Here is a 25400-nt window from a genome sequence, read left to right as displayed (position 1 = left end):
GCTACGAAAAATGATCCACTCATCTCTAGTCAGCGCTGGAAATATTGAGGCTTTACATAAGCTTCATGGCTTTGTCAATAAAAGTGTAAAAACTTCCGAAATGTTTATAATTGTCTGTCTGTAACCAGAGAAATCCGATTAAAAGATTAAAAAAAAACAAGGACTCAGCAAATTTTATTGAAAAGCAAAATTTCTATTAGTCTAAAATCTTTTGGCCAGGACTGTACTTTCTATATCAATGTTACAAAATTTTTAACATCTCTGTTTATAGTCACTGAAAAAAATCTTTTGTGCACAGAGTTTTTTTAGGCATTTAAAAATGACATGTTTTTTAGTGGAAACCACATCATAAAATTCTCCTTATATAAGGAGTTTTTAGGAGCGTTGTTTTTTTGTTTCCTGAAGCATTTTGAAGCGTTTTTCAAACATTTTTGTAGTTTTTTTTTCCTGGCTTTTGAATGGCCATTGCCTGGTTTGGAGCCTTTTTAATCAGTAGATGCTTCAGAGAAGTGACGTCTACTTTCTTTTCTACCACTTGGTGTTTTTCAAAATTTGAAGTGGAATAAAAATATTCAACAGACCAAAGGTATGATCAGCAAGGTGGTTTTCCAACAGAAATGAAAAAGAAGAGTTTTTCAAGGGTTTTATGCTGAAGGAACCATGACCAGCAGGAACCAGGACACGGCTTCCTTTTTGTACCGGTCACGAGGCTTCTCCTCGCCGGTAGTCTCTTATAAAGAAGGACAGACCTGCCATTAATACACAACTAGGCAATGAAGTGATGTTGGGGTCCACCTCGATGAGCCATCACTTTTTCTTTTTCCTTCATTACAGCCATGTGAGGGCTTCTTTTTGTGGAGCGAGTTGTAAGTTTAAGCAGCACCTTTCATTGTACCATATAAGGTACTTAAAAATTGGGAAAAAAAAACAAGTGGAGTGAAATGGAGGAAAAAAAGCTCACTTCCACCTTTGTTTTGTGGATTTCCTTTTTACGTGTTTAATGTGTGGCAAAAATTACCTGGCAATATGATTCTCGATCACAATATGAGTATGGTGATACCAAGCTTGTAGAGGTATTTTTTTATTATTTTAGAAATTTTAAAAAAAATTGAATAATATAAAAAAAATTGTGTCGCCATTTCATGAAACCTCTGACTTTTCTTTTATTACCGTCAATAGAGCTGTGTGAGGACTTGTTTGTTACATGGTGAGCTTTAGGCTTTATTTAGTCCATTTTGGGGCACATATGACTCCTTCATCACTTTTTAGTGAGGGAACCAGAAAGATGGCAATTCTGGCATTTTTAATTTTTATTTTTGAAATTTGCAAAAATACAAAATATTTCCTTTATTTTTTTTCTAATTTGATAAAGGGTGTCGATTTAATGTTTATATTTTAACATTTTTTTAAAAATATTTAGTAATTTATAGTTGGGGATGTGAAAATTACTTCATTTAGAAATTGATCAGAGTTGGTACAGAGTTAATAAAAGTCTGAAAAAGTAAGAGGTCCTAATGAAAAACACCCAGAGGGTCAATTTTCAATTAATTTAAAGCGGCAGAGTCTCTCAGAAGCCAAAGATTGTCACCAATTTGTGAACACTGTCTAAAAATTGGGGAGCTATTTCTGAAAAATGTTCCTCAATGTAAAATATTAATGAGCTGGACTATCCCATGATCTGCAGCCCATGATATCATCAAAAAAGGCAGAAATTCTGGAGAAATCTATGTACACAAGGCTGACATTCAATATCGGATGCTTGTCATCTACGGGCCTTCTGGCTCCACTGCCTTAAATACAGGCATGATTCAGTCATAGAAATCACTGTATGAACTGTAAACCACTTACAGAAATCATTGTCAAAATGGAAAACTATTCTGTGGTTGGATGAATCAAAATATGAGATTTCATATATAAACCATGAATATCGTGCCCTGTGAACTAAAAAGGAACAAGACCATCCAGCTTGTTATCGTAGACAGGGAGCAGCCAATTTGTTATTGAGGAGAGGGACCATCCAGCTTGTTTTCGTAGACAGGGAGCAACCAATTTGTAATTGAGGAGAGGGACCATCCAGCTTGTTATCATAGACAGTGATAATCCAGCATGTTATCGTAGACAGGGATCACTCAGTTTATTATCAAGGAGAGGGACCATCCAGTTTGTTATTAAGGAGAGGGACTATCCAGCTTGTTATCATAGACAGGGATAATCCAGCATGTTATTATAGACAGAGATCATCCAGTTTATCGAGGAGAGGGATCATCCAGTTTATTGAGTAGAGGGACTATCCAGCTTGTTATCATAGACAGGGATAATCCAGTTTATTATCGAGGAGAGGGACCATCCAGCTTGTTATCATAGACAGGGATAATCCAGCATGTTATTATAGACAGGGATCATCCAGTTTATCGAGGAGAGGGAACATCCAGTTTGTTATCATAGACAGGGATAATCCAGCATGTTATCGTAGACAGGGATCATTCAGTTTATTATCAAGGAGAGGGACCATCCAGCTTATCATAGACAGGGATAATCCAGCATAGAATCATAGAATCATAGAATCGTAGAGTTGGAAGGGACCTCCTGGGCCATCTGGTCCAACCCCCTGCTCAAAGCAGGATTCGCTAAATCATCCCAGTCAGATGTCTGTCCAGCCTCTGTTTGAAGACTTCCATTGAAGGAGAACTCACCACTTCTCGTGGCAGCCTGTTCCACTCATTGATCACTCTAACTGTCAAAAAGTTTTTTCTAATATCTAATCTGTGTCTCCTCCCATTCAGTTTCATCCCATTGCTTCTAGTCTTTCCTTGTGCAAATGAGAATAAAGTTGATCCTTCTACAATGTGACAGCCCTTTAGATATTTGTAGACAGCTATTAAGTCTCCTCTCAGTCTTCTCTTTTGCAAACTAAACATTCCCAAATCCTGCAACCTTTCCTCATAAGACAGGGTTTGCAGACCGGTCACCATTCTGGTCGCTCTTTTCTGAACTTGCTCCAGTTTGTTGATGTCTTTTTTAAAATGTGGTGCCCAAAACTGGACACAATATTCCAGATGAGGTCTGACCAAAGATAAGTAGAGGGAAATAATGACTTCACGTGATCTAGACTGTATGCTTCTGTTAATACATCCTAGAATTGCATTTGCCTTTTTTGCTGCTGCATCACACTGTTGACTCATATTCAGTCTGTGATCTATTAGTATACCCAAGTCTTTTTCACATGTGCTGTCACTTAGCCCTATTCCTCCCATTCTATATATGCTTTTTCCATTTTTATTGCCCAGATGTAGTACTTTGCATTTCTCCCTGTTAAAAACCATTCTGTTAGTTGCTGCCCACTTCTCCAGTTTATTTAAATCTTTTTGAATCCTCTCTCTCTCTTCTCTAGTATTAGCTATCCCTCCTAGCTTTGTGTCATCAGCAAATTTAATCAGTTTACCCTCAATTCCTTCATCTAAATCGTTGATAAAGATGTTGAACAATACAGGGCCCAGGACAGAGCCCTGTGGTACCCCACTTGAGACATTCTTCCAACTGGATGTGCAGCCATTTACGACCACTCTTTGGGTCCGATCACTAAGCCAGTTATGAATCCACCTAACAGTTGCCTTGTCCATTCCATACTTAATCATTTTTTCAATAAGGATTGTATGAGAGACTTTGTCAAATGCTTTGCTGAAGTCAAGATATACTATATCTACAGCATTTCCTTGATCCACCCAATCAGTGATACCGTCATAGAAGGAAATTAAGTTAGTCTGACATGACTTATTAGTTACAAACCCATGCTGACTATGTTTAATCACTTCATTCTTATCCAGGTATTGACATACATGTTGTTTAATAATTTGTTCAAAGATCTTTCCTGGTATAGAAGTCAGACTCACTGGCCTATAGTTACCTGGGTCCACCTTCTTCCCCTTTTTGAAGATTGGAACAACATTTGCTCTTCTCCAGTCTTCTGGCACTTCTCCTGTTCTCCAAGAATTTTCAAAGATTATAGAGAGGGGTTCAAAAATTTCTTCTGCTATCTCCTTCAGTACTCTGGGGTGTAATTCATCTGGACCTGGAGACTTGAATTCATTTAGGCTAGCTAAGTGTTTCCTCACTATCTTTCTGTTTATAGATATCCTGGATTCTTCTATTCCCTTAATAGGACAGTGAATAACAGTTGATGTTACATTTCCTTTCTGAGAGAAAACAGATGCAAAATAGGAATTTAAAAGTTCAGCCTTCTCAACATCCTGTCTTACCATTTCATCATTTTCATCCTGTAAAAATCCTATGGCATCTTTGACTTTTCTTTTACTTTTGACATATCCCCAAAATCCTTTATTATTGCTTTTGACATCTCTTGCAAGCCTCAATTCATTTTCAGCTTTAGCTAATCTGATTTGTGCCCTGCAGGTTCTGCAGACAGCATTATATTCCTCTTTAGATATGCCTCCCTCTTTCCATTTTATAAACATTTTTTTCTTCCTTTTTAGCATGTGCTTAAGTTCTGTGTTCATCCATCCTGGTTTCCTTAACTGCTTCCTATTCTTCCCTCTTTTCGGAATTGTTAACAACTGTGCTTTGAGAATTTCATTTTTCAAGATTTCCCATCCTTCCTGGACATTTTTGTCTTTAAGGATATCCAGCCATTGGATCCCTCCAATTCTCTTTCTGAATCCCTTAAAATCTGCCTTTCTGAAATCTAACCTTGAAGTCTGAGTCTTCACAGGTCTTCCGCCTCTAGTTATCCAAAATTCTAAAATAGCATGGTCGCTACCTCCTAGGGTCCCAGCCACTTTTACCTCCTCAACCATTTCCTCCCTGTTTATAAGGATTAGATCCAAAGTAGCAGTTCCCCTTGTTTTCTCCCTTACCTTTTGGAAGATAAAGTTGTCAGCAAGAGAGGATAAGAATTTCCTTGACCTGTTAGTTTTGCCTGAGAGAGGTTCCCAACAAATGTCTGGATAGTTGAAATCTCCCATGACAACTATGTCATATTTTTTGGAGAACTTGGCCATTTGATGCATAAAGAGTTCATCCATAGCTTCAGCTTGCACAGGCGGCCTGTAGTAAATGCCTACAATGGTGTCCTTTCCATTGTTCTGTCCTTGTATTCTTACCCAAACAGTTTCCACAGAACTCCCAGTCTCTGAAGCTTCAATCTCTGTGCAGATATACGCGTTTCTAACATACAATGCGACACCCCCTCCTCGTTTATCAAGTCTGTTTCTTGCAAATAAGTTGTATCCTTCTAGTCTTGTATTCCAATCATGTGTATTGTCCCACCAAGTTTCAGTGATTCCAATGACATCATATTTCTTTTCCTGTGTTAGTAGTTCCAATTCTCCTTGTTTGTTGCCCATGCTTTGTGCATTAGTATAGAAACATTTTAGTTTGTGATTGGTTTCTCTTTCTCCAATATTTTTATTAATTAGATTCTTTCGTCTTTGTTCTTCCTTTCCACTTCTAATAGCAGAGTTCTCAGTAGCATTTGTCAGGTGTATGGCTTTTTCTGGTCTTTTGCTTCCCTTCCCATGTTGTTCTAGTTTAAAGCTCTCCTTACAAGTGTAGCAAGGCGACTTCCAAATACATGCTTTCCAGTCTTCGTAAGGTGCACCCCATCTCTAGCAAGTAGTCCATCGTATAAGTAGTTCACTCCGTGATCCAGAAATCCAAATCGTTGCTGACGGCACCATCGACGTAGCCAGTTGTTCACCTGCAGAATCTTATTCCACCTCCTTGTTCCATGGCCATCCACTGGGAGGATGGAAGAGAAGACCACCTGCGCTCCCAGTTCTTTCACTTTCTTGCCTAAGTCTTCAAAGTCTCTGCAGATGGTTTCCAGGTCGTTATTGTAGACAGGGATCACTCAGTTTATTATCGAGGAGAGGGATCATCCAGTTTATTGAGTAGAGGGACTATCCAGCTTGTTATCATAGACAGGGATAATCCAGTTTATTATCGAGGAGAGGGACCATCCAGCTTGTTATCATAGACAGGGATAATCCAGCATGTTATTATAGACAGGGATCATCCAGTTTATCGAGGAGAGGGAACATCCAGTTTGTTATCATAGACAGGGATAATCCAGCATGTTATCGTAGACAGGGATCATTCAGTTTATTATCAAGGAGAGGGACCATCCAGCTTATCATAGACAGGGATAATCCAGCATGTTATTGTAGACAGGGATCACTCAGTTTATTATCGAGGAGAGGGATCATCCAGTTTATTGAGGAGAGGGACTATCCAGCTTGTTATCATAGACAGGGATAATCCAGCATGTTATCGTAGACAGGGATCATTCAGTTTATTATCGAGGAGAGGGACCGTCTAGCTTGTTATCATAGACAGGGATCACTCAGTTTATTATCGAGGACAGGGATCATCCAGTTTGTTATTAAGGAGAAGGCCGTCCCGCTGGTTATCAGCACAGAATTGTGCATCTCTGATGTATAGGGGGCATTAGTGCCTATGGCATGTGCAGCACACACGAGAAGTGCCATCAATGCTAAGCGTTATAAAGAGGTGATAGAACAACATCTGCTCCATCCAGACATCTAATTCAGGGAAAACTTGATATATTTCAGCAGGACAGGAGAAAAGTCCAGGGATGTGAATCGGTCGCCTGAATTCCAGACCTTTCACCAATAGAAAACAATTGGCGCTTTATGACATGAAAATTCTGGGAAAGATCCCAAACTGAGGAGCAATGAAAATCTGTCATCAGACAAAAAAGGGACAATGTTTGTCACACAGAACTTAAGAAATTGTCTCCGCACTTCCCATATATTTACAGACTGTTGTAAGAAGAGGGGGTGCTGCACAATGGTGGACATGGTCCAACACAACTTTTTTGACTTTTTTTCTACCTCCAATTTCTAAATGAGATAATTTTATCAATTAAAATATAAAAATGTCCAACGTTCAACTTCTGACTCATTCTATGTTCTGTTGTCAGTAAAATAAAGCTATAAGACATTTCCACATCGTCACATTCTTGTTTTCTTTACATTTTATACAGCATCTCAACTTTTTGGAACTGGGCTTGTAAATCATCTAAAGAAAATCCGATTTCAACAATATTAACAGTGGATTCCTTCCTGTAAGAGCAGTAAGACTATGGATTATTTACTGTACAAGTAGTGAGAATGAATACTCTCATAGTTGATTTTTGGTTATTGGATTTTCTTCAGGTTGTTATTATTATTGGGATATCCACTGAGTATCTACACTAGTTGTATTATCATTTGTAGGTTACTATGAATACTTGACTATCGGAGCGGTGAGACACTGGAACTGCCGCTACATGGGAAAGAAGACGACAGCAACTCTAGCGCCACTTGTTGGAAATAACGATCCTAAAAGTCAATATTGGCCCTATAAAAGGCCTTTCCACAGAATTGAAGATAGGAAGCTAAACCAGAAACTCAATTCACAGACATATTTCTGGCCTCTCACCCACTGCTGTGCACTGATGAGGGGCAAATGCACCAAAACGAGTGTCTGTATATAGAGTTCCTGGTTTGCCTTCATATAGTAAAATTGTGTCTGTCTGTCCTCGATCATGGTTGGACGTCCTGACAGGTGACCCCAGTTGTCTCGATAAGGCAATTCCACTATTATAGTCTAGTAATGAATACTAAAACGATAAAAGGTGTCCTGTAGACTTACATGTCACGTTTCATGGCTCTCTGCTTCTCTTCTTCTGTCAGAGCCTGGAAAGAAAAAGTCATTCTGTTACCGTAACAATATTAACACCTTCAATATCTTGGGATTTTGCATTCTCGTTTTTTGTTCCCCTTCCCAGAGTTATAACTTGACCTGCCATTATGATTCTCCAGGTCATTATGAGCTCCGTAGATATCAAACATGTATAGGTGCCCTCAAATATATACTGCGAGTTTCTGTGCATTTGGATTATGGTTTTTGAGAAAAACTGTTGTTCTCCGCAAGGAGAAATGATACTTCTTGGATATAATCTTTTCAGTGTTAGCATTTTATGTACAATGTTGTATATGCGTTCCTGTAATGTAATACTCTTAAGTTAGGGAAAGTAAAGTGCACCCTTCGGACATTAGAGGGGGGCACCTTAGTGTTATAGTTCTCATAGCTAAGGATAAGTCTATTTCCTTTGGGGGGCTACTAGATAGGGGCATACTAGTGTGCACGGTTAGAATAGGTTATAGCTAGTTTGTATGGGGTTCAAATAGGATGGGCTGCCGGGTGTTAAGTAAGGAGTTTTAGGAAGTTAAGAGAGACAGGGACAGGGTGCCCGAAGTGTCCGCATGGGTTGCAGGCCCAGGACTGCTCGGCAGCAACACAACGTTAGGTAGCTGCAGCCCACATTATCCACAGCCACTGGGCATTATCGCAGTGGGCCAGTACAGGAGTAGGAAGATGTGGCGACTCAACCTGGGCAGATGCCTTTAGGGCGGAAGTCGGTTGGAGTTAGGAGTTGAAGGAAGTTCGAGCTTCAAAGGGAACTGTTCAGATGGGCCGGATGCTTTTCCAGAGGCAACCAAAACCGGTGGCTGATGACTTCTAGTCTGGGGAAAAACAGGCAGAAGGAATTGTCATCATAGCGAGGTTAGGCTAGGAAGGATCTGGGGAGCAGTCTAAGATGGTCCAGTCCGGACATGTGTTAGGGGCTGGCGGAACGCACCAAATAATATATAAGGTATTTAGGTGCGTTTGCAGCCCGGGGTCCACTGTGCAGAGATGGTAACTGCTGCTCGGAAATGGCAGACACTATATGGCGGTATAATAAATGAACACACGCGGGTTAACGTCACTCGGTATGTACAAGGCGGACTCTGTTGCCTCACAGTGCCGCACTACCGCTGAATATAAATGCTGAAGCCTGTTAAGCTCACAGAGCTCGGCGAAGTGAGTGCTGGTGTAAAGTTACAGGACTCTGCCCCAAGACACAGGGTCGGAGTCCCTCTAGACTCACCAGCACTCGGCGCCGCAGCTGCGGTGCCAGGGAGGACTAGATAAGGAAGTGCCGCACTAAAGTGCATACAGTGCCGCACTAGCGGATGCCACTAATCAGCCTAGACTTAGGACTGGAAAGTGCACTTTAACACTACAGAAGTGCGCACGGCGCCGCTCTGACAGATGCTGCAGTAGATGTGGTACTTATGTGCCTTTTGCTGGATGGCACAATATGGCTCTAAGTGAGGTGCTGACCTGGAGGCACTGTGGTGTATAGCCTAACCACTGACAGGCGCTGACTCTAACCACAAGACCCTAACAACAGACGCAACCAAGGGTGGGGATTTCCAATTAGTCACCAGATACATGCATCCATCATCATACACACCATAAGCATTTGAGTCTATACTAGCGCATGGCCGTGCGGCCATGCGACTCTTTTATAGCAGCGTCCTTCTTGGACCTTCCTAGTGGTCCAGTGGGAGCAGCAATAGGACCTGAGCATGTGACCTCAGATGTCCAATGAGAGGACTTCCCACCGGCATGCTCAGTGGACCGAAAGAAGGATTTCGTCCCAGGAGCTGCTCGCTGCTGGCTATTGCAAGTTACTATAGCTTTACCCTGATTAGCAGCAGTAACCAAGCCAACAGTAGTAGACTGAGCAAGACGCCGAGAATGACGTCTTTGCTGAGCAGGCTCCGCTGCAGACAGCAAGGCTCGGGATTTCTGCTGTGCAGAGGCAGGAACCCGACGCCGCACAGAAGCATCAGCGAAGTTGGGAAAGATGAGGAAACAAGGGAATTCCATGATGTGCCAACTGTGGATGTAACGTGTGAAGTGCTAAGTAAAGATAATGTTCAAGTTATCCTGGACTGTGTCTCCATTACTGGGGGTCGCCTGGAAGAGGGGCTATCTCCGCCTCGGAAGTGCCCAGGGGACCTGAAACTGGAGACGCAGGTACGCTGAGAAGTGGAATACAGTTTTCTGTGAGGGAAGGTCGGCACACAGATGCTTCAGTGTCTCTGGCCATGACTACAGTCCTGGCGTCCCCTTACATTATCACAACATGCGGACCTTGCCATGGAACAACCACCACAAACTGCATCAGAATTGGTAAGCAATACGTTCCCTGCTACAGCATTGGGAGAGTCTTGGGACAGAGGGGAGTTTATGAGAGAAATAGAGGGTGACACTACCTTAGCAGCCCTTAGTCGAAAGGCAGAAACTGGGCTCGTGGGAGATAATGAGGATGGCTTCACTCGAGAAAACGGACTGTATTATCACGTAACAAAAGTCGGTAACAAGGGCAACCCTGATGCAGCTACCAGGCAACTCATTGTCCCATAGAAGTACAGGGCACAGCTACTCCAAATGGCCCATAACATCACCCAAAATTTTTACTGGCCTGGCATCTCACAGTCGCTAGCCCATTATTGCTGCACCTGCGATGTGTGCCAGCAGCATCCAGGAGCTCGATATATGGTGCTCCTGCAATCGCTGCCCATAATTAGAGAACCATTTCAGCGTGTAGCTGTAGACCTCTGGCCCACCCCAGCCGGTCAGAGAAAAAATATATCCTGACAGTGGTGGACTATGCCACGTGATATCCTGAAGCCGTGGCCTCTTCCAGTATTACAGCAGTAAAGGTAGCCGAGGCCCTTGTTACCATCTTTACCCGGGTAGGGTTTCCTAGATAAATATTATCAGATCAAGGGACTCAGATTAAGTGTTAGGCATCCAGTTTCCCCCACTGCACAGGGGGAATCTCGGGCCAAATCCTCTGCGGTCTTCCATTCTTCTGTGGCCGCAGAGATTCCTGCTCAACGGAGACATCAGTCCCAGCGTCTTGCCTTCATAAGCTAATGCTAGGCGTCTGGTTGCTACTCCAGGCTAAGCTATAGTACCATGCTTGAGTCAGCAGCGAGCAGACGCTCCTGGGACTAAGTCCTGTCTTTCTCCTACTGAGCATGCCCGTGAGACGACCTCTCATTAGAGGTCGGAGGTCACATGCGCCGGTCCTGTTGCTGCTCTGATTGAACCACTGGAAAGATTCCGGAAGGACGCCACTATAAAAGAGTCGCATGGCTGCTCGGCCATGCGCTAGTATAGACTCATAGCTATTTGTGTGTCTGATGATGGATGCTTGAGACTGGTGACTGACTCATTATGACTCCCTCCCTCTGGTGGTGCTTGTTTATAGGGTTTAGCTCCTACTAGTGGCATTGTCTTGCGCCACTGTGCTTCCTAGTCACAGCACCTTACTTAGCGCCATATCATGCTGTTGAGTACAAGGCACCTCAGTACCGCATTAAGTAGCAGCATCTGCCAGTGCGGCGCCGTGCGCAATTCAAGTGCTTTCCTCCCTAGTCTGGGTGGTTAGTTGCGTCCGCCAGAGCGGTGCAGTGCGCACTTGGTGCATATAAGTTACCTTCTTGCTGGGACTGGGACTGGGACTCTAGCCATTTGTCTCTGGGGCAGAGTCCTGTGACTGTTTAGCGCTCACCCTGCCAAGCCCTGTGAGCTTAACAGGCTTTGGTATTTATTCTCTCCGGCAAGGCGGTTCTGTGAAGCAACAGATCTCGCTCCTGTAAACATCGGGTGACGCTAACCCGCGTGTGTTCTTCAATTATTTTGCCGTCAGCCTCCGCCATTACCAAGCAGCAGGAAACATCTCTGCACGGTGGACCCCGGGCTGCGAATGCACCTCATTATCTTCCTTTATTTCTTGGTGTGTTCCGCTAGCCCTAACATTTCAGATCTGGTCCAGTCTCTATGGCATACCTGTGGTGTTCGAGCTATTCGCACTACCCCATACCACCCACAGACCAATGGACTATGTGAACACTTTAATGGAACCCTAAAAATATGCTGCGGACTTTTGCTGACGTTGAAAAAGACTGGGAAAAATACTGGCCACATCTCCTCTTTGCATATCGGAAGGTACCCTAAGAGTCCACAGGGTTCTCTCCCTTCGAACTACTGTTTGGCCGGAAGGTTCGTGGGCCTCTCGCTCTTCTGAAAGAACACTTGGAGGGAGATATTGCAGACACCTGAACGCCCATCATTCCCTATGTTCAGAGTTCAGAGACGCTCTCGCCCATCTACCTACCTTGGCTAATGAACATCAGCGAATGGCCCAGTCCAGACAAAAAACCTGGTATGACCGTAACCCCAGGACCCAGGAATTTATGGAAAGACAAGTGCTCATGATTACTGCTTCTCCTGCCAAAATGCTTCAAGCAACATGGGAAGGCCCTTATCAGGTTGTCAAGAAAATTAATGACACTAACTACGATATTGCCTTGGACCCTAGTCGTCAGCGATAGAAGAACGTCTACATCAACATGCTGAAAGAATATCATGACCAATCTCTGCCTGTTCTAGCCGTCTGCCACCCCCTAGTGATACCGCCGACGACGAGTGTCTCCCTGATCTTCTCCAGGTTACCAAAGAGGGAGGATCCCTGGAACAAGTGTCTCTGGGCTCTCATTTATCGGATATACAAAAGGACGATGTCTTCTCTGTCCTAAGACCGAGGGTTGCTGCTTTCTCCTTAAGGCCAGGTCATACTACTCTCACCAGCCACAATGTGGAAACCTCCGGACATTGCCCAATCCAGCAGGATGCCTACCGGGTTCCAGAGGCTGTTCAAGGCATGATAAAGAGCGAACTGTAGGAGATAAAACAACTGGGAGTTATCCAGCCATCTCACACCTCCTGGGCCTCTCCTGTAGGTTCTGGTCCCCAAGAAGGATGGTACAACGCGGTTCTGCGTTGATTACAGATGATTAAATGATGCCACCAAGAGTAATGCTTATCCCATGACCAGGATTGATGATCTATTGGATCGTCTGGCCAGTGCCCAATTTGTGACCACGTTAGACTTGAGCAAGTGGTACTGGCAGATACCCTTAACAGAGGACGCTCAGGAGCGCTTGGCCTTCTTTACTCCATTTGGCTTTTTGAGTTCCTGAGAATGCCCTTTGGGATAAAAAATTCCCCCTCTATTTTCCAGAGACTGGTAGAACAATGTCAGGACTTTGCCTGGGCTTACTTATTATTATTATTATTATTATTATTTATTGCTATAGCGCCATTTATTCCATGGCGCTTTACATGTAGGGAGGGGTATACATAAAAACAAGTACAATAATGTTAAACAATACAAGTCATAACTGGTACAGGAGGAGAGAGGACCCTGCCCGCGAGGGCTCACAATCTTCAAGGGATGGGTGAGAATACAGTAGGCGAGGGTAGAGCTGGTCGTGCAGCGGTTTGGTCGATCGGTGGTTACTGCAGGTTATAGGCTTGTTGGAAGAGGTGGGTCTTCGGGCTCTTTTTGAAGGTTTCGATGGTAGGTGAGAGTCTGATATGTTGTGGTAGAGAGTTCCAGAGTAGGGGTGATGCGCGAGAGAAATCTTGTATGCAATTGTGGGAAGAGGAGATAAGAGGGGAGTAGAGAAGGAGATCTTGTGATGACATTGCCATTTTTAAAACAATCTGGCTGGGAAGAATATCTTAAACACTTGGGTATAGTGCAGGACCATATCCTTACTGCATTTTCCTTGATAAATGCCAGTTGGGGATGTGTTGTGAGCTCATTTTCTCATTCACCTTTGATGTCCGATGAACTCCCTCTGCTGGTGAAAGGAGGTGGTGAAACTGATTTGGATGGGAGAGACCTGTCACCTGAACAGGTGGATTGCGATTGGACATCCGGAATCTCTGAGTGGATATAAGGCAGCCGACGCCCTGTAGGGTTGCTGGTGATTTCTCTGCTCTGAGCTCTGGCCTCCAGTTCAGTTCCTGTCTTCTAAAGCTAAGTTTTGCTCTGTTATTGTTCCATGAGATTTTGTCTGATTTGCTTAGTTTTGTGTTCAGCCAGCCTCGGCTGGGGCTCTGCTGAATTTCCATTTTTGTCCCTGATCGGTTAAATCTCTTTTGCTCTGTCTTCAGAATATATCGGAGTGCTGATATAGGGATTTTGAAGTCTAGTGACTTCAGGGCCGTTTTTCCTATCAGACGTGTTGGGACATTTTTGGTAGGGTTTTTGTGGATTGCAGCCAGCATCTTTTCTGTCCTTTCCTATCTAGTTAGTTGGGCCCCATCGTTTGCTCTGCCTGTCTTTCTGTCTGTGTTTGTGGTTTCATCTGTTTTCACTGACAATACTTGTTGGGGGCTGTCTATTGCTTTGGGGTCTGCTCTGGGGCAGTTTAGATTTCCCCTTTCTTTCTTTAGGCTTATTTAGTTCTCCGGCTGTGAAGAGGCGTCTAGGACCGCCGTAGGAACACTCCACGGCTACTGTTAGTTGTTGTGAATAGGATCAGGGGTCTGCAATCCGCTAGCTACCAACCTCTCTGGTTTTCTGGACTTAGCTTGCATTTTTGTTTTTTCCTCCGGTGACTCATTCATAACAGGGATGGCTGAGGTGCAGTACCTCGGGCATAGAGTACAGGGTGGGACCCTAAGGCCCGAGCCTGCTAAGGTGGAAGCCATCAGCAACTGGCGTAGACCCCAGACTAAGAAGCAGGTACTTGCATTTTTAGGAACTGCTGAATACTATAGAAAAATTTGTTTCTAATTTCAGCACCTTGGACCAGTCCCTAACCGAACTGACCCGCAAGGACATCCCTAGGACTGTGACGTGGACGACCGAATGCGAGGATGCTTTTCCAGCATTAAAGACCACCTTCATCACTGCTCAAGTCTTGGCTGCCCCTGATTGTAAGACCTCATGCGTCCTCACTTATTAAGAGGGGGGAGAGATTGTGATGGTGGTATATGGTATGTGGGTATCATTTTGTTTGTATTAATATTTTAATGATTTTCATGGTGTTCTCTTGTAGGGCGAGTTATTTGCTAATTGTTGAATGGCTGTTGTTGCCATCTGATATCAGCCCAGACAGTACTGTACTCTTATATTTCCACAGGGTCAGTGGATAATGCTGTTTGCTAATATGCTAATGACATATTGAACTAGCTTGTTGAAACAATGAGCTCCTGCGACCTCCCCCCCCCCGACCTGTGAATGAGGAGAGGGACCTTTAAAATATCAGGGAGGTGAGAGAAGAGATCCTGTGTGGGATGATGATGTGAACACAGCACCTCAGAGAGTATATGGACTATTTTATCTTCTGCTCAATTGTTGGACTCCCATTTATTTTTCCTAGGGCTTTTACCCTGTTACTGAACTGCATTCGATTTCTGGATTATTTTATCCTTTGTGTGGTGGATTGTATATGGACCTTTCATATTTTTGCCTAAAATAAAGATCTTGGGATTGTTCACTCTTCCCTTGCTCTGTTGATTGTGTGATGCCGGAGGAGGACACCATGACAACTTATTTTCATATTTAGATAGATGAGGTGTTTCTGAACGCAACAATACCAAATATGTGTATTTTTTAAAAAAATGTATTGTTTTATTTTGAATGGGGTAAAGGGTAGAAATTTAGACTTCAATTTTTTTTTTACACTTTTCACTTGCTTCATGGAAGAATAGAAGCGGCAATTATCCAATAACATGTGATACACTTAACAGAGCTTCAGCTACAGCCCTGCTATGTGTACTAGAAATGCTCATTTGCTATGAGCACCTTCCACAACAATGACAACCGCAGGGGTCTTCTGCAGACCCTGCCTTGTCATGCCAACTCATCAGTCCTCCGGGATCATATGACGATGGGCGGGTCCTTTGACGTACTTTGTTAAATGCCACTGTCGGAGATTGACAGCAGCATTTAAAATGTTAACAGCCGCTGGCGGATCACAGCCACCACCATGTGTGACAGTGGGGATGGTGTTTTAACAGTGATGTGCAGGGTTAGTTGTCCATCACGCATAGCGTTTTCCATTTAGCCCACAAAGTTTTCTGTTATGAATGAGTCACCGAGGAGGAAAAAACAAAAAGCAAGCCAAGCCCAGAAAACCGGAGAGGTTGGTAACTAGCGGATTGCAGACCCCTGATCCTATACACACAACTAGCAGTAGCCGTGGAGCGTGCCTACGGTGGTCCTAGACGCCTCGTCACGGCCGGAGAACTAAATAAGCCTAAAGAAAGAAAAGGAAAATCTAACCTGCCCTAGAGCAGACCCCAAAGCAATAGACAGCCCCCAACATGTATTGTCGGTGAAACAAGATGAAAAAACAATCACAGAAAGATAGGCTGAGCAAACGATGGGGCCCTCACTAACTAGAAAGGACAGGAAAGAAAAGCTGCTGTCTGCAATCACGCAAAAAACCCTGCCAAAAAATGTCCAACACGTCTGATAGAAAAAGGCCCTGAAGTCGCTAGACTTCAATTCCCTATATCAGCACTCAGGTATATTCTGAAGACAGAGCAAAAGAGATCAACTAATCAGAGACAAAATGGGGATTCAGCCCAGTCCCAGCCAGGGCTGGCTGAACACAAAAACTAAGCAAACCAGACGAAAACTCATATGAACAATAGCAGAGAAAACTTAGCTTTAGGAAGGCAGGAACCAAACTGGAAACCAGGAGCCACAGTCAGGAAAAATCACAAACAAGAAACTAGGGAGCCGGCTGCCTTAAATCCAATCAGAAATTCCTGATGTCCAATCACAGTCCTCTTCCTCAGGTGGCCGGTCTCTACCATTTAGATCAGCTTCATTACCTCCCTTCACCAACAGAAGGAGTCCAGATAGAGAACTCACTACTCCTCTGTCAGCACAGCCAGCTCCATAACCCTCACCAGAAGCCAGAGGCAAACCCGAAAATGAGCTCACAACAGTTTTCCTTTGGTCTCATCTGACCAGATCCCCTTCCTTCACATCCTCGTTGTTTCCCCTACATGCCTTATTGCTAACTTCAAGCAGGACTTTTTCTGGCTTTCACAAATGTAATTCTTCTTGCCACTATTGCATAAAGGCCAAATTTGTGGAGAATGCAACTAACATTGTCCTGTGGACAGATTCTCCTCCCTCAGCTGTGGATATCTGCAGCTCCTCCAGTGACCAGGGTCCTCTCGGCTGCTTCTCTAATTAGTTTTCTCCTTCCTTGGTATGTCATTTTAAGTGGACGGCCATGTCTTGGTAGGTTTGCACTTGTGCCATACTCCTTCCACTTTTGAATGATGGATTGCACAGTGCTCCATGAGATATCCAGAGCTTGGGTTATATTTCATAACCTAACCCTGCTTTACTCTTCTTCACAGCTTTATCCTTGACCTGTCTGGTGGGCTCCTTGGTTTTCATGTTGCTGTTTGATCCCTAATGTCCTCACACAAACCTCTGAGGCCTTCACAGAACAGCTGTAGTTATACTGAGAATAAATCACACCCAGGTGGACACAATGTACTAATTATGTTACTTCTGGAGGTGATTGGTTACTAATGATGTTATTTAGGAGCATCAGACTACAGGAGGCTGTATACAAACACATCTCACAATATTCAAATTTTTATTTTTCACATATTTAGAAAATCTCTCTACTTTGTGTTGTATCACATAAAATTCCAATAAAATTAATTTAAGTTTGAGGGTGTAATATGAAAAAATGTGGTAAAGTTAACATGGTATGAAGAATTTTTCAAGATACCGTATATAGAGAAATTTGTCACTCAAGGGGAGAAGTGCTGGGTCAGGCCTCATGGACTGGTCACCTGATTGGCATGCTCCTCAGACCGCTTTTAAATGGATGTGTTTTATCATCTATGAAATACCCCAAAGTCAGAGTAAAACATGCCTGGCTACAATTATAAAGCCAGTGTCTTACTCATGTCCCCGTGGTTCTTAGCAGTCAGGTTCCCTTTAACAGGGAATGAATTTTTTCCTTTGTTTTCTATAATTGAAGATTTGTAGCCATTTCTATATTCTGTATGGAATAATGAAAAACTAGAGTAGTGTCGTCCATCTTTTTAGACTATGTGCAGCTTGTGACCTTTGTCTGAATCCTGAATGAATCTGTTATATAGGACTCCATGTGCAGTGAACTCTTCATTTTACAGGGTTACTCCCAACATTGCAAGTTATCATCCATCGCTGCTGATCAGTGAAGGCTCAAATGCTGCTCCCCCACCGATCCTACTAGTCGGGCTCTAACTCTCCCTGTAGGGTTGGAGCGGTGGCTGCTCGTGTGTTTCTGTTATGACTGCTAAAGAGAGTGGAGTACAACCCCAGTGTTGTTCGACAAGGATCAAACTCGTGCCGAATTTTAGGATATTCACTGGACCCAGGGAATTCAAAGCAATTTTTTAATTCAATTTTCATAAACCACCCAAACAATTCCCATCACCACATTGCAGAAGATTGCTTCAGTTGTAAGGATTACACCGGCTGAGGAGTTTCCAAGGAATTTTGATTTGCTGTTATTCTCCATGAATTGAATGTTACCTACAATACTGTTGTTCTCTCCACACCTCGGAACATAATAAACTTAAGATGTAACAAGAAAAAAACAACTTATACTTGGCCACTCACCTCTATGGCCGCCCTCAGTGCTGTCTACCCTATGTCGGATCCTCGGTCGCTCTGCATCTCCCGCCCGGTGTTCAATCTAGGCTGAGGCTTCCAGCCATGATCATGTGTTGAGGCTTCCAGCCATGATCATGTGTTGAGGCTTCCAGCCATGATCATGTGTTGAGGCTTCCAGCCATGATCATGTGTTGAGGCTTCCAGCCATGATCATGTGTTGAGGCTTCCAGCCATGATCATGTGTTGAGGCTTCCAGCCATGATCATGTGTTGAGGCTTCCAGCCATGATCATGTGTTCAGGCTTCCAGCCATGATCATGTGTTGAGGCTTCCAGCCATGATCATGTGTTGATGCTTCCAGCCATGATCATGTGTTGAGGCTTCCAGCCATGATCATGTGTTGAGGCTTCCAGCCATGATCATGTGTTGAGGCTTCCAGCCATGATCATGTGTTGAGGCTTCCAGCCATGATCATGTGTTGAGGCTTCCAGCCATGAACATTTGCTGTGAACTCTGGAGCCTACCTGTGGCCAGGAATCCCAGCCTAGTGTGAACGTGCAGCTAATAAAAAATCTGTATCTTCCAGAATTCGGATCTTTGTACAATTGCTGATCTCCAGTCCTGGCCCTCGGCATCAGTAAGTGCGGTTCCTCTGGGTTTGTGTTATTTGCTGTCCATACTTCTCAGTCAGGTCGTAAACCCTCAGATGACACAGGATTCCCCAATGTAAAGCAGAAGCAAGAAACAAACCAGTCTTTTTGGCAGCATTTCAGCAAATCGCACACTGGAGTTGAATACTTCATTTTTACTTTTTGACCCTTCTCTGAACACAGACCACTTTCTGTGGTAACTATGCCCCAGCCTGGCAAGTCCGGAATTTCTTCACTAAAACTCCCAGGTCCGGCCTACACGTTGCCTCTGCCGCACTTCTTCGCCTGAGCTGTCTCAGGCTTACCCACAACCCCAGCTACACATGCTTAGACTCCTGGCCATACCCAGTGCAGATGAGCCCTCTGCTCCAGGATATTCTGTCATATTGAGTCGGCAACTTTAACTAATGCAGTTACAGGACTCGCTACCTCTGTGACTGGCATCACTACTAACTGCTCACACTCTAATTAGGAAGTCACTCTCTTCTTACTCCCCAAAACTCCTTTCCAGCGCAGGGCTGATTAACTCTTCCTTGTCTTTCAATGTTACCTTCATTTCTCCCCCAGTACAATTCCATAAGAGGCAGTAATTTATTTATATAATTGACTTGTAATGTCAGTGATGGGTGTCTCAATATGGAAACTGCTGCTGGTACCAAGCTATTGCGCAGTACCACACACACACACACTATACGCCGTACGCACCACACACACTCACGCAGCTTCTTGCGCGGTACCACCAGCGGAACACCGTCGCACTGCGCCTGTGTGTATTCCACACAGGCACAGTGAATCATTCGGCTGATCCCGGCGGTAAATGCACAACATGTCTACAGGCAGAGGAAGCCGGTCACATTAAAGTGGTTTTCCCACAAACTAAAGTTCATTTTAAAAATTGTCTCTGACCGTGTACGGAGCATACCACATCTCCTGGGCAGGGGAGGAAGCAAACGACAATACTGACATTACCGCAGGGGATCACAGAGGATTCATTGTGTGAGGTAAAATATTTCACCGACTGTTTTTAAACAATATTTTATCTCACAAAATGTATCCTCCGCGATCTCCTGCTGTAATGTCAGTATTGGCTTTTGCTTCCTCCCCTGCCCAGGAGCTGTGGTATGTTCTGTACACAGCCAGACACAGGGGTGAGAGAGACAGAGCACAGGGGGGAGACAGCTCAAATGGGACAGCACATGAGGGGAGAACACAGCACACGAAGGAGAGAGACAGCAGACAAGGGGGATAGCACATGGGGTAGACATGTCAAAGAAGAGAGCACTGATGGGAGAAGTCAGCACATGGGGAAAGAGAGAGTGGATAGGTGGGTGAGCACATGGGGGGAGAGATTCTCAACACTGCAAAGCCGGCCCCCATCGTGACATTACCGCCCTCCTGATGCGATAACATCCGGCCTCCATCTAGTCATATAGATTAACCATACATAAAACAACATACAAGAATACACTAGAATATCACATTGCAATATCTAAACATAATAGCAATGTCAGACGGTGTCAGCCATCTTTTTGCTTCTTTATACAGTCAAAATGTAAATCATTTCAGGAGAACCTGAAGCAGAATGTCTGTGTCTGCTTCTAGCTCCTCCCCTCTCTGTGCCTGCCTATAGCTCCTCCCCTCTCTGTGCCTGCCTTTAGCTCCTCCCCCTGTATGTCTGCATCTTGCTCCTCCCTCCTGTCTGAAGCTCCTCCTCTGTCTGCCTGACCCTAGCTCCTCACCATATATCTGTGTCTACTTCTACCTCTACTTTCATTGTGTCTGCTTCCAGCTCTTCCACTTCTATTTCTGCCTCTAGTTCCTCTCTCCTGTCTGCCTTTAGCACCTCCTCTATGTCTATGTTTGTCTCTAGCTCCTCCTCTTCTATGTCTGTTGCCTCTATCTCCTCCTCTTCTATGTCTGTTGCCTCTATCTCCTCTATGTTTGTGTCTGCCTCTAGCACCTCCTCTATGTCTGTGTCTGCCTCTAGCACCTCCTCTATGTCTGTGTCTGCCTCTAGCACCTCCTCTATGTCTGTGTCTGCCTCTAGCACCTCCTCTATGTCTGTGTCTGCCTCTAGCACCTCCTCTATGTCTGTGTCTGCCTCTAGCACCTCCTCTATGTCTGTGTCTGCCTCTAGCACCTCCTCTATGTTTGTGTCTGCCTCTAGCACCTCCTCTATGTCTGTGTCTGCCTCTAGCACCTCCTCTATGTCTGTGTCTGCCTCTAGCACCTCCTCTATGTCTGTGTCTGCCTCTAGCACCTCCTCTATGTCTGTGTCTGCCTCTAGCACCTCCTCTATGTCTGTGTCTGCCTCTAGCACCTCCTCTATGTCTGTGTCTGCCTTTAGCACCTCCTCTATGTCTATGTTTGTCTCTAGCTCCTCCTCTTCTATGTCTGTTGCCTCTATCTCCTCTATGTCTGTTGCCTCTATCTCCTCCTCTTCTATGTCTGTTGCCTCTATCTCCTCTATGTTTGTGTCTGCCTCTAGCACCTCCTCTATGTCTGTTGCCTCTATCTCCTCTATGTTTGTGTCTGCCTCTAGCACCTCCTCTATGTCTGTGTCTGCCTCTAGCACCTCCTCTATGTCTGTGTCTGCCTCTAGCACCTCCTCTGTCTGTTTGTCTATAGCTCCTCCTGTGTCTGTCCCTAGTTCTTCCCTCCTCCATAAAACTTTAAAAGCACCAACTGTCATTTTTCCTATCTCAGTAATGGCAAAAACCTGTTTACACTGAATACAGAGTTCACAAAGTGAAGGTTCAGAGGAGGAGCAGGAAAGAGCAGATTTCTCTGATCAGATCTATTAGACAGTTTCTTATTTTCATTTCTATTGATTTATGGAAAAACATTAAAGCAGCAGTTAATCATTAGTTTACTCTGACTTTGCAGCATGAAGCCTACCTTAGACGTGGATGAGATCACTGCTAATAACAGCAGAACACAGGACAGTAAGAGCGGGAGTCTGCAACACAAGAGAGAAGATGAGTGAATCCTACAGGTCGTATGAAGACTTCTACCTGCTCAGAAAAAATCATGGAGCACAAAGCAGGAACAGGTTCCCTTATTACCAATGTGCGTTTCATAAAACAGGAGACCGGGAGCAACGTGAAAGATTATTAGTCCCCGAGATGGGATCTCCGAGGTGGTACCCACCAGCTTCTCCGCACTCAGCTCTGTACTAGTGGAGGGTCCCTGCCTGTTTATGTACAGCGAGAGACCTGTCAACCATCCAGAGCTGGCAGAGATCCACCCCGGTGACAAGTAGAGATGGGCAAATATATTCCAGGGGAATTGAATTCTACTCCAATATTACAAAAATCTCCATGGATTCAGAAAAGTTTTGCCCCGGCTGCCATTTTGCTGAACTATGAAGAGTCATAAAGTTACAAACAGATAGAGTATTATCTTACCGCTATAATATTTCCATATCGCGCATTTTTTCCTGTGAATTTCGATTCTTTTCTATCTGAATGTCCCTTATTAAGCTCCGGAGTCTTCTTAGACCTCACAGAATAATAAATATAAGATGTGGAAAGGAAAAAACCCTTATGCTCAGTTTACCATTCACCTCTCTTCCACTTCGCTCTTCACTGTGCCCTGGCTGATCCTCGTGCATCTTCTTATCACCACCACCAAGCACTGAAACCCCACGCCTATTCATGCTGGGCTGGGACTTCTTGCCCTGAGGAGACCAGGGATGTCCAAGAGCACGTAAGGTCACAACGTCATGACATCAAAATGTGCACTGAGACCTTGCTCGTCACACATGAAGAGAACCGAGATTTCGGCACTCAGTAGCGGCGTTACAAAAATGTGCCGAGGACCCCACAGGAGACAGTGAAGAGCAAAAGTGCAGGAGATGTAAGCGGTACCTGAAGCTGCTGGAGATGTAAGCGGTACCTGAAGGTGCCGGAGATGTAAGCTGCACCTGAAGGTGCTGGAGATCTAAGCTGCACCTTAAACTGCTCAAGATGTAAGTGGCACCTGAAGTGCCAGAGATCTAAGCGGTACCTGAAGCTGCAGGAGATGTAAGTGGCACCTGAAGGTGCAGGAGATGTAAGTGGCACCTGAAGTGCCAGAGATCTAAGCGGTACCTGAAGCTGCAGGAGATGTAAGTGGCACCTGAAGGTGCCAGAGATCTAAGCGGTACCTGAAGGTGCCAGAAATCTAAGCGGTACCTGAAGCTGCTGGAGATGTAAGTGGTACCTGAAGTGCCAGAGATCTAAGCGGTACCTGAAGCTGCAGGAGATGTAAGTGGCACCTGAAGTGCCAGAGATCTAAGCGGTACCTGAAGCTGCAGGAGATGTAAGTGGCACCTGAAGGTGCCAGAGATCTAAGCGGTACCTGAAGGTGCCAGAAATCTAAGCGGTACCTGAAGCTGCTGGAGATGTAAGTGGTACCTGAAGGTGCCAGAGATGTAAGCTGCACCAGAAGGTGCTGGAGATCTAAGCTACACCTTAAACTGCTGCAGATGTAAGTGGCACCTGAAGTGTCAGAGATCTAAGCGGTACCTGAAGCTGCAGGTGATGTAAGTGGTACCTGAAGGTGCAGGAGATGTAAGCGGTACCTGAAGGTGCTGGAGATGTAAGCGGTACCTGAAGCTGCAGGAGATGTAAGTGGCACCTGAAGGTGCCAGAAATCTAAGCGGTACCTGAAGGTGCAGGAGATGTAAGTGGTACCTGAAGGTGCAGGAGATGTAAGCGGTACCTGAAGCTGCTGGAGATGTAAGCGGTACCTGAAGCTGCAGGAGATGTAAGTGGCACCTGAAGGTGCCAGAGATCTAAGCGGTACCTGAAGGTGCAGGAGATGTAAGTGGTACCTGAAGGTGCAGGAGATGTAAGCGGTACCTGAAGCTGCAGGAGATGTAAGCGGTACCTGAAGCTGCAGGAGATGTAAGTGGCACATGAAGCTGCTGGAGATGTAAGTGGTACCTGAAGGTGCAGGAGATGTAAGCAGTACCTGAAGGTGCCAGAGATCTAAGCGGTACCTGAAGGTGCAGGAGATGTAAGTGGTACCTGAAGGTGCAGGAGATGTAAGCGGAACCTGAAGCTGCTGGAGATGTAAGCGGCACCTGAAGCTGCAGGAGATGTAAGTGGCACATGAAGCTGCTGGAGATGTAAGCGGTACCTGAAGCTGCAGGAGATGTAAGCGGCACCTGAAGCTGCTGGAGATGTAAGCGGCACCTGAAGCTGCAGGAGATGTAAGCGGCACCTGAAGCTGCTGGAGATGTAAGTGGCACCTGAAGCTGCAGGAGATGTAAGCGGCACCTGAAGCTGCAGGAGATGTAAGCGGTACCTGAAGCTGCTGGAGATGTAAGTGGCACCTGAAGGTGCAGGAGATGTAAGCGGTACCTGAAGGTGCAGGAGATGTAAGCGGTACCTGAAGGTGCAGGAGATGTAAGCGGTACCTGAAGGTGCAGGAGATGTAAGCGGTACCTGAAGGTGCTGGAGATGTAAGCGGTACCTGAAGGTGCAGGAGATGTAAGCGGTACCTGAAGCTGCAGGAGATGTAAGCGGCACCTGAAGCTGCAGGAGATGTAAGTGGTACCTGAAGCTGCTGGAGATGTAAGCGGCACCTGAAGCTGCTGGAGATGTAAGCGGCACCTGAAGCTGCAGGAGATGTAAGCGGTACCTGAAGGTGCAGGAGATGTAAGCGGTACCTGAAGGTGCAGGAGATGTAAGCGGTACCTGAAGGTGCAGGAGATGTAAGCGGTACCTGAAGGTGCTGGAGATGTAAGCGGTACCTGAAGGTGCAGGAGATGTAAGCGGTACCTGAAGCTGCAGGAGATGTAAGCGGCACCTGAAGCTGCAGGAGATGTAAGTGGTACCTGAAGCTGCTGGAGATGTAAGTGGTACCTGAAGCTGCTGGAGATGTAAGCGGCACCTGAAGCTGCAGGAGATGTAAGCGGTACCTGAAGCTGCTGGAGATGTAAGTGGCACCTGAAGGTGCAGGAGATGTAAGCGGTACCTGAAGGTGCAGGAGATGTAAGCGGTACCTGAAGGTGCAGGAGATGTAAGCGGTACCTGAAGCTGCTGGAGATGTAAGTGGCACCTGAAGCTGCAGGAGATGTAAGCGGCACCTGAAGGTGCAGGAGATGTAAGCGGCACCTGAAGCTGCAGGAGATGTAAGCGATACCTGAAGGTGCAGGAGATGTAAGCGGCACCTGAAGCTGCAGGAGATGTAAGCGGCACCTGAAGCTGCAGGAGATGTAAGCGGCACCTGAAGCTGCAGGAGATGTAAGCGGCACCTGAAGCTGCAGGAGATGTAAGCGGCACCTGAAGCTGCAGGAGATGTAAGCGGTACCTGAAGGTGCAGGAGATGTAAGCGGTACCTGAAGGTGCAGGAGATGTAAGCGGTACCTGAAGGTGCAGGAGATGTAAGCGGTACCTG

At 45.1% G+C, this 25400-nt stretch overlaps 1 protein-coding gene across 1 annotated transcript in view; it reads right to left on the bottom strand.

Moving 5' to 3' along the window:
• PRAP1 (proline rich acidic protein 1) overlaps positions 1 to 25400 on the bottom strand; it is a 63271-nt gene that overhangs the window by 7697 nt on the left and 30174 nt on the right. Inside the window, exons 2-3 of the mRNA XM_073556644.1 lie at positions 21912 to 21972; positions 7672 to 7715 (exon numbers count right to left, since the gene is read on the bottom strand). Of these exons, the coding sequence (XP_073412745.1) occupies positions 7672 to 7715; positions 21912 to 21972 (105 nt within the window). The remainder of the gene's footprint in view (positions 1 to 7671; positions 7716 to 21911; positions 21973 to 25400) is intronic.

Source organism: Dendrobates tinctorius, unplaced genomic scaffold (assembly GCF_039654945.1).
Source record: "Dendrobates tinctorius isolate UK_male_01 unplaced genomic scaffold, ASM3965494v1 ptg000237l, whole genome shotgun sequence".
NCBI lineage: Eukaryota > Metazoa > Chordata > Amphibia > Anura > Dendrobatidae > Dendrobates > Dendrobates tinctorius.
This window is presented reverse-complemented; position numbering and strand designations above follow the sequence as displayed.